Source organism: Serinus canaria, chromosome 27 (assembly GCF_022539315.1).
Source record: "Serinus canaria isolate serCan28SL12 chromosome 27, serCan2020, whole genome shotgun sequence".
NCBI lineage: Eukaryota > Metazoa > Chordata > Aves > Passeriformes > Fringillidae > Serinus > Serinus canaria.
Window position 1 is genome coordinate 2,933,336 of NC_066340.1, and position 15,306 is coordinate 2,948,641.

At 42.8% G+C, this 15,306-nt stretch overlaps 1 protein-coding gene across 1 annotated transcript; it reads right to left on the bottom strand.

The window, feature by feature from the left end:
* Positions 1–1,978: 1,978 nt before the first annotated feature.
* On the bottom strand, positions 1,979–6,765 carry SOST (sclerostin). The gene is made up of 2 exons (XM_009096494.4): positions 6,535–6,765; positions 1,979–2,702 (listed from the first exon to the last, which is right to left on the bottom strand). Exons 1-2 carry the CDS (start codon positions 6,752–6,754, stop codon positions 2,284–2,286), a joined length of 639 nt encoding a protein of 212 aa, XP_009094742.1. The 5' UTR covers positions 6,755–6,765; the 3' UTR covers positions 1,979–2,283.
* Between the last annotated feature and the right edge of the window lie 8,541 nt (positions 6,766–15,306).

A 15,306-nucleotide genomic window follows, 5' to 3' on the forward strand; every position in this document is an offset into this window, starting at 1 on the left:
AAATACATAATTCACTCTCTGAAATGATACCTTTTCTCTCTAGGTTCTGCTCCCACATAAAATAACTGAAAAACCTATCAACATTTCAAATTTCCACAGTTTATACAATTTCAGCATAAATACTACAGGATGTAGACAGCATTTGACAATTCACTTTCTAAGGATCTCCTTTAATTAAAACCACAAACATTAGTCTGAGTGTTGAGAAGCTGAGTAAAGTTGCTGCCAAACTAAAGAAAAAATAAAGCTGCATATCCTAAAGACTTTTTAAAGGAATTCATGACTTTAGCAGAGGCTCACTTTTAATGCAGAACCAGCCCTTCCTCCCAGAGCTTGGTTTGTAAAGGTTTAGTGCTACAGAGTGTGTGGGCAGATAACCCAAACTGTACAGAACAGAAAGTGTAAATGCATGGATCTAAGCTGATATTAATGAGGAATAATCAGGATATTCTATGTTAGCCTATGGGTAATGTCAGCTGTGTACAGGACAAACATCAGGGAAGGGATCTGGGTTGAGAGGAGCATCTTGTTCAGAAATCTGCTCCACCCCAATTCCAGGAGGATTTGTTGAATTGTCCCTAAAACAAATCATTGTCCCTAAATCAATATTATTTTTTAGTTGCCAAATCTCAGTTTTGAATTTGTTGACCCCATAATCTTTTCATTAAAAGTATGAGATGGATTTTCACACTTTTACTTCTGTTTTGAGAACACCAGCGTCACATTTTGGTTCGAGAGGCAACACCTGGTGCACGAGGACATCTGATAACGTGTTCATTTCCAGCAATCTGACTTCATCCACCAGAACCTGAAATCCCTGCTACCCCAAACTCCCTGGGGCTCCTTCAGAGACTCTCCTGGAGCCTCCCTAACTGCAGCCTTGTCTGGGGAAGGGATCTCAAGATTCCCATAAATGAGTGGAATAAAGCAAAGTCTGATTGTCCCCACACCAACTTCCCTCTCCTCTGCCTCCCTGCTCATCCAGGACTCACAAACTGCCATGGAGCTCCTGTCACCCTGGTTTTTCTGGTGAACTCAATAAATATAAATGGTTTAGCATTTCAAATCTAGTGCTAAATGTTTTCTGGTGAACTCAATAATCTAATAATCTAATGGTTTAGCATTTAAAATCTAGTGCTTAATGTGTTCTGGTGAACTCAAGAATTTAATTCTCCCCAGCAATACTGGCTGATTATCCACAAGGCTTGCATGTATTTTTGTTTTACAGGACATAAATAAGTGCCCAGTCCTGGGAGCAAGAGGAGATGCAATTCTTTGAGCTGCAGGAAGGACAACACAAGTGAGTGACAGCAGCAAACCTGTGAGACTGGGGGAGCAAACTTTAATTTACTTGTCCAGCATGCCCATGGAAGGTTCCTTCCCTCCTGAAAACTTATGTTTAAGTTTTTCTAAACCCTCTGATATTTACATTCTTGCAAGGAACTTTCTCACACACTTTCTGTAAGTAACTTATTGTTCTGCATTCTTTTATGGAAGAAGAGAAATTTGATGGACTGTTGGTTTGTCCAGTGTCATTGGAGAGGTGGCACTGTCACCCTCCAACCCACTGTCACTTTGGGAAATCTATAAATGTTGGAGTCAAAAATTAAAAATTCTCCTTTTGCCTTGAGAGAGCTGCATGCCCACGTGGTATTTTGTGTCCTATAGTGACAGGTGCCTCCAGCTGCCCTTACCTCATTCTTTATCACACCCCAAGTGCTACAATCTGACCCCTTTTTGCCTGTGTGAGCCTTTGACCCAGCTTAGCAGAAGGAGCTGGAACCTTCTGCAGCCAGAACATCACGCTGTGACCTCTGAGTGCCTTTTGGTGGTTCAGCCAACATCAGGAGCTGCCAGTCCGTGTCACCCAGTGCCACTGTCACATTTTCTGAAAAATCCCTTCGCCAGGATTTCTTCTCCTGGGAAGGTGAGAAGCCTCAGAGAATAAAACCAATATTATCTCATTTGCTTCTCCCTGTTTTGCTGCTTTGGAATCGTTTACCGACAGGTGCAGGTTTGGTTGGTTTCATGTGAATTGTTTTTATTTAATGACCAATCACCACCAGCTGTGTCAGGCTGAGGAGTCAGTCACGAGTTTTTCATTCTCATTCTTGTTCAGCCTTCTGGCCGTATCCTTTCCCTTAATTTTAGTATAGTATTCTTTTAATGCAATATAATACCATAAAATAATAAATCAGCCTTCTGAGAACGTGGAGCCAGATTCTCATCTCTCACCTCGTCCTGGGCACCTCACAAACTCAACAACCCAGAGCCACCTCCTTCCTAATAGGCATTTTCCAGCTCGTGCTGGTTGGATTTGCCGCTCCTGCCTCTGGCCAGATGCGGCTTCTTGTTCTTCTGGGCCCGGGCGCCGTCCTTGCCGAAGTCCTTGAGCTCGGACTGGTTGTGGTAGCGGGTGTAGCGCTTGCACTTGCAGGACGTGGCCGCTCGGAATTTGTAAGTCCGCGTCTCGTCCTGGGGACAGGCCATGAGGACGCGCTGGGTGCGGCTGTGCGCGGGGATGCAGCGGAAATCCAGCGCGTTCTGCCGCCACCACTTGCCGCGGCCGATGGAGTTGGGCAGGAGGTGCGAGGGCTCGCACTGGCCCGAGCACAGCAGCTCCTTCACCGGCTTCAGGCTGCGGCACGGCCCGTCCGTCAGGAACCGCGTGGTGCGAACCTCCCGGCAGCTGAAGGCGGCATCTGCGAACAGGGAACGCGTTACTGCCCCATCCTCCCTTCAGTCCTGGAATCCTTCAGTCCTGCTCTCCCCTTCAGTCCTGCTCCTTCAGTCCTGGAATCCTTCAGTCCTGCTCCTCCCTTCCTTCAGTCCTGTTCTTTCATTCCTGCTCCCGCCTTCATTCCTGCTCTTCCCTTCAATCCTGTTCCTTCAGTCCTGCTCTCCCTTCAGTCCTGTTCTTTCATTCCTGCTCTTCCCTTCAGTCCTCCTCCTCCCTTCCTTCAGTCCTGTTCTTTCAGCCCTGCTCCTCCCTTCAGTCCTGCTCTCCCCTTCAATCCTGTTCCTTCAGTCCTGGAATCCTTCAGTCCTGCTCCTCCCTTCAGTCCTGCTCTCCCCTTCATTCCTGCTCTTCCCTTCAATCCTGCTCCTCCAGTCCTGCTCTCCCCTTCAGTCCTGCTCCTTCAGTCCTGGAATCCTTCATTTTTGCTCCTCCCTTCATTCCTGTTCTTTCAGTCCTGCTCTTCCCTTCCTGCAATCTTTCAATCCTGCTCTTCCCTTCAATCCTTCTTTCATTCCTCTAATCCTTCAGTCCTATTCCTTCCTTAAATCCTGCTCTTCCTTTCCTGTAATCCTTCAGTCCTGCTCTTCCCTTAAATCTTGTTCTTTCCTTAAATCCTCTTCTTTCATTCCTGCTTTTCCCTTCATCCCTGTTCTTCCATTCCTGTAATCTTTATTCCTGTTCTTTCCTTAAATCCCTCTCTTCCCTTCACTCCTGTTCTTTCATTTCCATGATCTTTCATTCCTGTAATCCTTCATTCCTATTCTTTCCTTCATTCCTGCTCTTTCCTTCATCCTGGGCTCTTTCCTTCATCCTGGGCTCTTTCCCTGTCAGCTTTGAGAAAGAACCCAAACCCAAACTCTATCCCTGACACCCCTGTCAGTGGGAAGGAGCAGTTTGGGGTAATAAAGATGTTTTTAAGGGTTTATTTGACTTCTCATTATCCTCCTCTGGTTTTGGCAGTAATGAAGTCATTTTGTACCTCTAAGCCAAGCCTGTTTTGTACCCACCAAAGCTCCCCACGCCCTCTCTGCCTGAGCTGCCAGTGGGAAGGAGGAACAATTTAGGGAATAAAGGTGTTTTTAAGAGTTTATTTTACTTCTCATTACCCTCATCTGATTCTGTTAATAATAAAGTCATTTTGTACCTCTAAGCCAAGCCTGTTTTGCCCTTGGAGTGTTTTTCTCACAGCCCTTATCTCAGGCCTCCAAACCTCCAGCTCGGTTTCTCTCACTCTCTTATCAAGTGCTACAATCTGTCAGATTTTTGGTGTTGATTTTTCTCTCTGCCCAGCTGTGGCAGGGGAGGGTGAGTGAGTGGTTTTTGTGGGTGCCTGGTGCTGGGCCAGTGTCAAACCACAGCAGTTCCTGCAGCAGATCTCTCTCTGAGCTAGAACTGAGCAGATTTGCAGGAGAAATCTCTCACTCATGCAGCCCCTGACTGTTCAGCTCCTCCAGCTGTAAAACCCTTCAATAACCAGGTACAAACTGGTGAGTAAAATCCACCAGGTACTTTTCATCTCAGTGCTGTGCAGGGGGAAATGGAGCAGCTGGGAATTTTTGGCAATATTCTCCTGGCTCCATTTCCCTCCACTGCTCCAGTTTAACTCTATTTACCTTAACTCTATTTACTCCAGATTTTATTTTTTTTTCCAACAAAATAAGAGTGTTTCTTAAGTGATTTTTTGCTTGCATGATGTGTTCCAGGTTAGAGAAATCCCAGGTAACAACAGCACTAAGGAGTTCCCACTCTTCAGGCAGCAGCTTTTCCAAATTTCCTGTTCTCTGTGGTAATTCCACGTGTCCCACACTGCTCCCCTGAGAGACCTTGAGGCATTTTCCTCCCTTAGGAACCTTACAGATTTTTTCCTCTCCTTTTTCTCAATGGATACCTCAAGGCAAATGAAGCATTAGAAAAGCCAAGATTTCTTAGCATGAAGTATTTAGAAATTTCCCAGTTGTAGGAACATTTTCCCAAAAGTGGCTCTTTCCCCTTGGTTAATTGACTTGTTGGGAAGACACAAAATTTGATTTTTAAGTGTTTACCAAATAACCTCATCTAGAAGTTATTAATTTAGATTAGTTATTCATCTACATGAAGGTTTTTCTCTTAGTCAAAAGGACAAAAAAGACAGATTTAACTCAGGAACACTGTTTGTGGTGAAAGCCTTCAAAGGTCAGCTCAGAGAAGGCTGTGTCTGTTAGGCTCATTCTCCTCACTGTTTACAAGGTTTAGTTCAGCAAAAAAGAATTCTGACCCTGAAATATTTGTGACACAACAGTATTTGTACAGAGATTTTAAGTTTTAGTTTTCCTGTGAAGTACAGAAACAGGATTTTCAGTGCTCAGATTTATATTTGTCAAAGTACAGCTAGCAAGATTTCATCTTTTAAAATTTTGAAGGATTAATGAAATGAAGCAATCCTTGCCAGCTGTGACAAAAATGCTGGCAATTGAACCCCACATGCACTTCAGTCTAACACTCCCACGTTCCCTAAGCAGCTAAGAAAATTATATCTGTAAATTAAAAAATGTGTGGAATGAGGTGATTGTACCTCCACAGTGCACAGGCAGGTAAATATCCAGGCACTTGGATATTTCCTTCACTGTCCTGTGAGTGTGCAGGTGCAAAACCCCTCATGGTCTGCTGTTCCAGAAAGGTCTGGGCACTTTGGATCCTCATTTTGATTCCTCACGTTAAAATAAATTTGCAAGGCCATTGTGTATGTTAAAGAAGTGCCCTCTCTCCTCCAGTCTTTGATTCCTTAGGTTCATGTGCTTTCCACTTTGAGAAATAGGCACAGGTCAGTGGGGCAGGTTCCCAGCTGATGGCAGAGTAGTCAGAGGCTAAAAAATGAAGGTATGGAGATGAGATGAGACAAGAAAACCAACCTGCTCTGCCCTGGGGGCTCCTGGGGCTGCCTGGGAGGAACTCAGGGCTCCCCCTCTTAGGAACATGAGAAACCTTTAAGGCCACACTTTCAAAAGCATTGCTTTTTAATTTTTTTTAAAATATTGTTAACCCTCTGGTGTTAAATGCCTTAAAGACAGCTGCAGCAGAAATTCCCAATTGCCTTCCAGCTGTCTGGCTAAGATCTGCAATGCACAGCAGTGGAAATTCCAAGTTTGATCTGTGCCTGTGCTGCTCTGTGCTGTGTGTCTGGAGGACCAAGCTTGCCCTGTTTTCCACTGGAAAACTTTTTTAAAGCTGCCTTTTTGTGTTTGGGGTTGGCTTTCAATCTCCTGTCTCTCCTCAAAAGGCTGGTGTCTTGCATCACTGCTAAAGTTAGACACTTGGTCAAGTGACAATGGATCCTGAAGCATTTTTGGCTGCTGGAACCTGGCTGAAGATCTGTCACACTTCTCTCATTTAGCTGAACACAACCTCAATGTGCCACTTTTGGTGTGATCTTAGTCACAGCTGGTGGGGATGTTCCTAAATATTACAAATTCCTATTATTGTCACCACTGTCAACCCATTCCCCCATCCTAATATTAAAAGGGGAAAGAGAACTTGTGATATTTCCTCACAAAACACAGAGTTAAGTAATATCTACTACAGGTTTGATGTTTTGGACTTGCAGAGCAGCAATATTCAACAGAGAGCTGATATTTGCATCAATAAACTCCAATATATTCTTCCTAATATTTATATTCATCCTTTATCAGCAGGTGTAAATCCCTGTCACTTAAAGCAGCTGGGCCACACTCAAAGTGCTAATAAAGAAACACAGAGGGTAACAAGTATTCTTTTACAAATTGCAGTGACCCAAACAGAAATAATGATATTTTTCTTACCATTGAGGTCTGGAGTTTGCTGCATGTGCCTTCCTCCATGTTTTGCCTGGTTCATGGTGTTGTTGTTGCTGAAAGTCGGCTCCACTGGTGGTTCTGGGTTTTCAGTGATCTCAGGAATGATTTCTGTAGCATCATTTTTAAACACCTGCCACCCTTGCCCAGAGAGAAGTGTGATTTGTGTCAGGACACAGACAGCACACACAGCCCAAGGGATCTGCATGGTCACAGATCAGCTTTGCAGCCCCTGACAGCCTCAGGTCCTGGGCTAAGGCACATTATTCCCCTTTTTAAAATCCCTTTCAGAACCAAGCCAGCCAATGACTACACAAAGTGGGAAGGGCCAGGCAACTCATTCATCTCAGCTTTTGTCAGGGTGAAATAAAATGGGTGGGTGGGGGTGGCTTAGTGACAATATTTTACAACTGTTATGCAAAAACTTCTCTTATCTACCTCATTTCTGAGCCTGCCAACAAAAGGTGACAGACAAGGCTACAATGAATTGCAACCTGACAAGCCTTGCTGCAGTTTTGCTCTGACAATGGTGTAATTAAAACCTGCTTCTGCCTCCAGCCATATTTGAAACTTTGTCTTTTCCAAAGGGTTTTCAGACTTTTTACATTTTGCTGTTGTTGTTCAGCAAATTCCCTCTTCCCTTTGCTCACTGTATCAAGTGAGTAAATCTAGAAGCTGCAGCTCGGTAATTCTGCTTTGCAGTCTCTGCAGGGAAATTATTTGGGGGTTTTTCCCTCTCCTTTCCATAACAAGGAGCTCTACATTTTGTTTCATGTTCTTCTAAGTATCATTTTCCTTCCTTCCATGTAGTAAATCTATTTTTGGCTCAGAGCTGAGCTGAACAAGTCGTGAAGGACTCCAAGTCCTGAAGGAGCAGGGACTAAAGAAGGATTTTGGTATTATTTTTGTCAGACAGGAATAGCACCATGTGTGGGTACTCTCCAAGTGACATCAGAGCTGGTGGCAGCAGGGAGTTCAGCAGAAAAGCAGAGCTGAGTGCTGGCAGTCCCTGAGTCCTTGCTGCCTCTTTATTCCCCCATTTCAATGCACTCAAAATTGGATATATCCACCAAAGTTCAGCTCCTGGTAATTTTTCATGGGATATTTCCAAAAGCTGTTGTTGTCACTGCAGGCCCACTAGAGACAATCTCATTCAGAGTGATCAACTGTCACAGAAAACATTAAAATCTTCTTGATGTAGCTTCCCCCAAGCACCTAAACAATCTCTATTAACTCTTATATATGAATTGTTATTAATTATTATATTTATCTGTATAACCCACATGGAGAAATAATACCAAAACAATTTCTGAATGAAAAAACCAAAAGTTCTATTTAGCTTTTGGCTGAAAACTTGTCCATAAGAAGGAGGGCAGCCTGAGAGATGCCAGAACAGCCCCAAATCTCAGCCCCTCAGATTCCTCAGCTCCAAAACCATCCTTGCACAGCCTGCAGCTGCTGGCCTGCTCCCAGCCCTTCCTGCAGCAAAGCAGGCAAAGCTCCCTGCTGCTGCCTTCCCCCAAAATTGATTTTGTAGGTTTAATGAAGCACAGGAAAAAACCAAGAGTTATCAGGGAGAGAGTGTTCTCAGAATGGGCCCTCACTCAGGGTGGGACTGACACTGGGGCTGAATTATTATATCTGAATATTATATCTAATATATTATATCTGAATATTGTATATAATATATTGTATCTAACATATTATATCTGAATATTATATCTAATATATTATATCTGAATATTTTATATAATATATTGTATCTAACATATTATATCTGAATATTATATCTAATATATTATATCTGAACACGATATCTACTATATATGAATATTATACATAGTATATTATATATGAATATTGTACATAATCTATTATATCTGAATATTATATATATAATATATTGTATCTGGATATTATATCTATTATATCTGAATATTGTATATAATCTGTTATATCTGAATAGTATATCTAATATATCTGAATATTTTATATATTATATCTGAATATTATATATATTGTATCTGAATATTGTATATGATAAATTATACCTGAATATTGTATATGACACATTATATCTGAATAGTATATCTAATATATCTGAATATTATACACGATATATTATATCTGAATATTATATCTTGTTGTATTGCACTAAATGCAATATCTATTATATCTGAATATTATATATGATATATCATATCTGAATATTGTATATAATCTATTCTATCTGAATATTATTATATATTATATATTATATATTATGTATTCTATATTCTATATTCTATATTCTATATTCTATATTCTATATTCTATATTATATATTATATCTGAATGTTGTATCTAATATCCAGAGCTGAGCAATTCCCTCCCCAGATCCTGCTGTGGTTTGCCCACAGCCAGAGCCAAACCCACCCAGGGAAATGGATTTGTAGGAAATGAACAAAAAGCTCCCCCAGGATACATCTGTTTGTGTGCAAACCTTCAAATCAGAAATGCTAATTTGGAAATAGCATAGAATAAGGCAGGCATTGTTGAGAGAGAGATTGAACTAGAAACAAGTTTCAAAAAACAGCCTTGGAAAATGACTAAATGCTTTTAAAAAACAGAACTATAAAAATACACTGCAGTAAGACCCACAAAAAGTAATTTCAGATGATTAAAGCATTTACAGCACAGTGTAGCTAAAGCTGATCAGCCAAGAAATTATTATAGTGTATAGTAATTAAGAAATAGTTAACTTCTGATTGTGATGGTGTGAATGATAACATCTGTATTGTCTCACCCTTCTCATGAAACTAAAAATAAAATAAAAATTCAAAAGTTATCTATAAAAGTTACCTATCTGTATAATAGAATATTCTAAATATTTAGAATATAGAAATAAATTTTCTATAAACATTTCTATATTTATAGAAAGGAATATTTATTTCCAAGATACAGAAATAATATTTTAATTATTTATAATAATACATTTATTATATAAGTAAATATAAATTATATTATATTAGAAATAAATTGTAATTATTTATAATAATTACTAATAATATAATTAGTAATAAATTGTAGTTATTTATAATAATAAATTTGGTATATTCTAAATAAATATAATAAATTATATTATATTAGAAATAAATATATTATAAATATATTTAGAACATAGAAATAAATATTGAGGTAATTCTTTACCTCGGGCAAGAGGGAGGTTTTAGGGTGGAGACTGGTTGTTCTTCACCCTCTTCTTCCTTCTTCTCCATGGGTTTGGGTGGTATTTTGTAGCTAGACAGGAAAGTCCACATTGCAGGCTTTGAGGGATCAGTTATTGGGTTAAAAGGGAAAATAATCTAGGTGTTATTTCTTAATTGTTAATAAATATGAAGCAAGATGGAGGTTTTAGGGTGGAGACCAGTTGTTCTTCTTTACCTTCTTCTTCCTTCATGGGTTTGGGTGGTATTTTGTAATTGGACAGAAGAGTCCACAGTGCAGGCTTTGAGGGATCAGTTATTGGGTTAAAAGGGAAAATAATCTAGGTGTTATTTCTTAATTAGATAGTTTAGTCTTAAAAGACCTTGTAACAAGAGATAGTTGCCCATTTTGTGCCTTGTTAATGAGAGGCTGCAGAACTCATGGTGGTGAGGCTGTTTCATTGATCAGGAACAATAAACACGGGGGTCTGTACATGAATTATCATCTGAAGTGCCTTCAACCCCAACCTGGAGAAACCAACAGCCCCCAGCCCCTCCCCAGCAGAGAAGGGCTCAGCTGTGCCTGCCCTGCTCAGCAGTAACAAATCCATCTCTGTAGGATCATCCCTGTGCTCAGCACACCCCAAAGGGGGAGGAAAGTGAAGCCCAGCAGAGGCCAGAGCAGAGCTCGGCTCTAGGTAGGAACCAGAGCTACCAGGAGCTGATGGGCATCTTCTGCTCAGCCTGAATCCCCTGCTGCTGCTTTCTGAACTCCTGCACCTCTCCTGAACCACTGCAATGCAGGCAGGCACAGCCAAACCAGCTCCTGGAACTGCCCCAGCCATTGCAGCTCCTGGAACTGCCCCAGCCATTGCAGCTCCTGGAACTGCCCCAGTCACTGCAGCTCCTGGAACTGCCCCAGCCATTGCAGCTCCTGGAACTGCCCCAGCCATTGCAGCTCCTGGAACTGCCCCAGCCATTGCAGTTCCTGGAACTGCCCCAGCCATTGCAGCTCCTGGAACTGCCCCAGTCATTGCAGCTCCTGGAACTGCCCCAGTCATTCCAGCTCCTGGAACTGCCCCAGTCACTGCAGCTCCTGGAACTGCCCCAGCCATTCCAGCTCCTGGAACTGCCCCAGCCATTCCAGCTCCTGGAACTGCCCCAGTCACTGCAGCTCCTGGAACTGCCCCAGCCATTCCAGCTCCTGGAACTGCCCCAGCCACTGCAGCTCCTGGAACTGCCCCAGCCATTGCAGCTCCTGGAACTGCCCCAGCCATTCCAGCTCCTGGAACTGCCCCAGCCATTCCAGCTCCTGGAACTGCCCCAGTCACTGCAGCTCCTGGAACTGCCCCAGCCATTGCAGCTCCTGGAACTGCCCCAGCCACTGCAGCTCCTGGAACTGCCCCAGCCATTGCAGCTCCTGGAACTGCCCCAGCCACTGCAGCTCCTGGAACTGCCCCAGTCACTGCAGCTCCTGGAACTGCCCCAGTCATTCCAGCTCCTGGAACTGCCCCAGCCATTCCAGCTCCTGGAACTGCCCCAGCCATTCCAGCTGCTGCAATTGCCCCAGTCATTCCAGCTCCTGGAACTGCCCCAGCCATTCCAGCTCCTGGAACTGCCCCAGCCATTCCAGCTCCTGGAACTGCCCCAGCCATTGCAGCTCCTGGAACTGCCCCAGTCACTGCAGCTCCTGGAACTGCCCCAGTCATTGCAGCTCCTGGAACTGCCCCAGCCATTCCAGCTCCTGGAACTGCCCCAGCCATTCCAGCTCCTGGAACTGCCCCAGCCATTCCAGCTCCTGGAACTGCCCCAGCCACTGCAGCTCCTGGAACTGCCCCAGCCATTCCAGCTCCTGGAACTGCCTCAGTCATTCCAGCTCCTGGAACTGCCCCAGCCATTGCAGCTCCTGGAACTGCCCCAGCCATTGCAGCTCCTGGAACTGCCCCAGTCATTCCAGCTCCTGGAACTGCCCCAGCCATTGCAGCTCCTAGAACTGCCCCAGTCACTGCAGCTCCTGGAACTGCCCCAGCCATTCCAGCTCCTGGAACTGCCCCAGTCACTGCAGCTCCTGGAACTGCCCCAGTCATTCCAGCTCCTGGAACTGCCCCAGCCATTGCAGCTCCTGGAACTGCCCCAGTCATTGCAGCTCCTGGAACTGCCCCAGCCATTCCAGCTCCAGGTGCTCCCCCTGCCCAGCCCGGGCCATGGGGTTTGTGCTCAGCATCCCAGCCCAAAGCTGTGCAGGTGCAATTCCAGCTTCTCTGTGGGCAATGGCTCAAACCTCACACACTGCCTGGGAATTCCGGTTTTGACATGATCAAAATTCTGAATTTTGACATGATCAGAATTCTGTTTTGACATGAACTTTGCTTCTCAAGCAGTTGTTTGTTGGTTTTTTTCCATGCTGCAGCGTTCCCAATCACCTTTCATCTGCCTCAGAAGAATTCTGCCATGTCACAGAGTGAACACAATCTGATTGCTGTGCTGTCATCTCCTGCAAGAAGCCAAAATAAATGGATTCTTATTATTCTCCACCAGCCACTGCTAAGTCATTCTGGTGGCTTGTCTTTTTCCAGTGGTCAGAATTCCCTGGATTCACCCAGCAGCACAGTTCAGGAGTCAGGGATGGCTCTCCAGGGAAGAAGAACAAGCCTACAGCTCCATCTGGTGAGTCAGCCCGCCAGCAGCAGCAGCCTACAGGAGCTACAACTAAAACACACAACCAACACTTGGTTATTTCCAGAAGAAATTAATGGGACACTAATTCTCTCCAGCAAATCCTTAAAAGACACCTCTCAGGCTTGCTCTATTTCTAGTTTTACTCTTTGGTGAAGCCCAGAAAGTAATTTTAGAAGAAACTTCTGTGCTAAACTAAGATAGTCTCTGTGCTAAAAACATCATAGTAAAGTAGCAGAACTAATATAAAAAATAAAATGAGGTAAAAAGTTCTGCTTCTGGCATCAGAGATTTCATTAGTTCTGGGCAACAGAAAGCAGCTCAATGAAAGTCTCTAAATGATGAAAATAAACATTGCTAATATTCTTTCTGCTGTTCTTTGCTGAGGAGGAGGAGGATGTATTTGACACAAATTTGCTTTTCAACTCAGAAACATGCATTATTATTATCCACAGTGCTTTTCATCTCATCTTTTGTGAAGGTGAGTTCTCACATCACCAATCACAATTACTGTAGAAGAAATGTGTGTCCAACTTTATTAGCACCCAAAAATGGAATTACAATGCAATCTTTTGTGGCTGCTACTTCTGCATTCAGATGCCATTAATAACTTCATGGAATGTTAATAACTGAAATACATAACTAGATAATATAAATATATAATAGCTATATAAAATATAGTTATAACTACATTTGGTATTAAAATATAATTATAATAGCTATATATAAATACATAGTAACTGTTAACAACTGAAATAACTCCATGGAATGTTCACTTTGCAGCAGGGCAGCCTTCTCTCATTCCTGCAGTACCTGTGGTGCAGAGCTGCATGCCAGGTACACCCCCTACCCACACTGCACGACCAAAGGATGAAGGAAGAACTACAAAATATTATTTTTGCTTTCAATCTTTAGTTACAGACTTCTTTCTTGTACTTATTCATCAGCTAAGAAAGATTTAGTCCAGTGTAAGTAGGTGAATTTAGTTTTACATGAATCATCGTTTTGTCCATCTGGATTTTCATCTTTGTTCCTTCCTGTAAAATATGAGTAGCTTCTCAGCTTCTCTTTGCCCCCTCTCTAACTTCACTAACTCTTAAATATAAAAACCCCTAAGCTATTGCATTTTCTCTCATTGGGCTAGACTTGGCATGGCAGAGATCTGTGTTCCATGATAAATTAAATATTTTACAGAGACACCATCCCTTCTCCACAGCCCTGTACACAAAACCCACCACCCTGCTGCTCAGGATGAACACATTAATGTCAATCCTGATTACACTATTTCAGCCGTGGCCAGGAAGAATAAACTCCAAAAGCAGAGTGTTGCTGTTTGCAACAAACAGCTCTTCTCAAATGTACCTCCCTGAATCAGCATTCTTGTAAGGAACATCTCACAGCAAAGGGCAGCTGCTCAGCAATTTCAGAGGAATAAAAACTCTATTTCTTCCAATTCACTCTGAATTTCATATTACAAGGAAAGAAAGCTCTCATTCCCATGCTTTATGCAATCTGTCCTTCTCCAATCAGGAAGAGAAATTCAGAATACAGCATATAACTGTGGGTTAGCCATACAAGACCTGCCTGGCCAGCTAACACGGGCAGAGGAATCTGCAGCATGGCTGGGCTTGGAGAGCAGGCTCAGAGGAAGGGAAGGATCCATTCCTGGAGCAGTGGTCTGACATTTTAACTATTTTTAGCCTGCTCTAAAAGCAGGAATGGTTTTGTTGCTGAGCTGCCTACCAGTAATTTAATATATGATACACTGTCTCACTTTTAAATCATTTTATAACATTGTCTTACTAATGCCCCTCCACCCTCAAATTACAAAACATTTGCTGAATCAGTTTTGCTATGCTGAGACAAGCGGGCCAGAGTTTCCATGAGAGTGACCAGTGTCCCATGAAGTGAAAATTACCTTGACTATAAGAACACATTCCCCTGTTTTGATTTTTAGTATTTCTTGGTACTGACAACTCCAGAAACATCACCATAAGGTAAACAGACTCAATTTTAATGAACCATTGTGCTTTATTAAAGGTCAACAAAGGTCTAATGCCTAATGCTTTCTTAAGCTCTTTAATGGACTGGAATTTTGAATTCCAAGTGACAGGTGAAAGATAAAGTGCATCCAGTGTGAATTTCCCTTTTTCTTCCTTATAGTTTAAATTGGTGGTAAGAATACATGGTGTGAGACAAGAAAAAATATCTATGTTTATAGTAAAAATTTTAAAAGGGCAATTTATAAATTAGACTGCAGTATGAAAGTCAGCACTGTAGAAAGGTAAGGCCAGCATTCTTATTTCTAAAGCCTATTTCACACAACATGAAATTAGTAACTAGGAATTTTGAAGAAGCAATTAATCTACTCCTGATTAAATGGATCAGTCGGAGAAAGCAAACAGGTGTGTAATTAGCTCATGGAATTGATTACTGCTCATTGTTACTGAACCATCCTGGTTCAAAGCAAGCACTGAACACTGACTGACTGGAGATGTGACAGGGAACACCATGCAGAGTGTCCCTCCACTGTCCCCTGAAGGACACAGCACAGAAAAGGCTCCTTGGTGTGGCAGCTCCATCCTGTGGAAGGAAAAACAGGAAGACTGGAGCTCAAGCAGAAAAATCTGCTCTGGAGTTTAACTTCAGAGAGAACTTTACCTTGCTGAACAGAGCCTCCCCTGCCACTGCCACACCTCCAACCACACAGCCCCAAAACCAGCAGGAAAACAATGCAAGGATGGCATTTGTGATCTCTGATTGTAAAACAATGCAAGGATGGCCTTTGTGATCTCTGGTTGCTGAACAATTTCTGATTGTAAAACAAGGCATGCCTGGCCTTTGTGATTTCTGATTGCTGAACTGAGTAGACAGAACTACACCTGGGATCACATTTGTT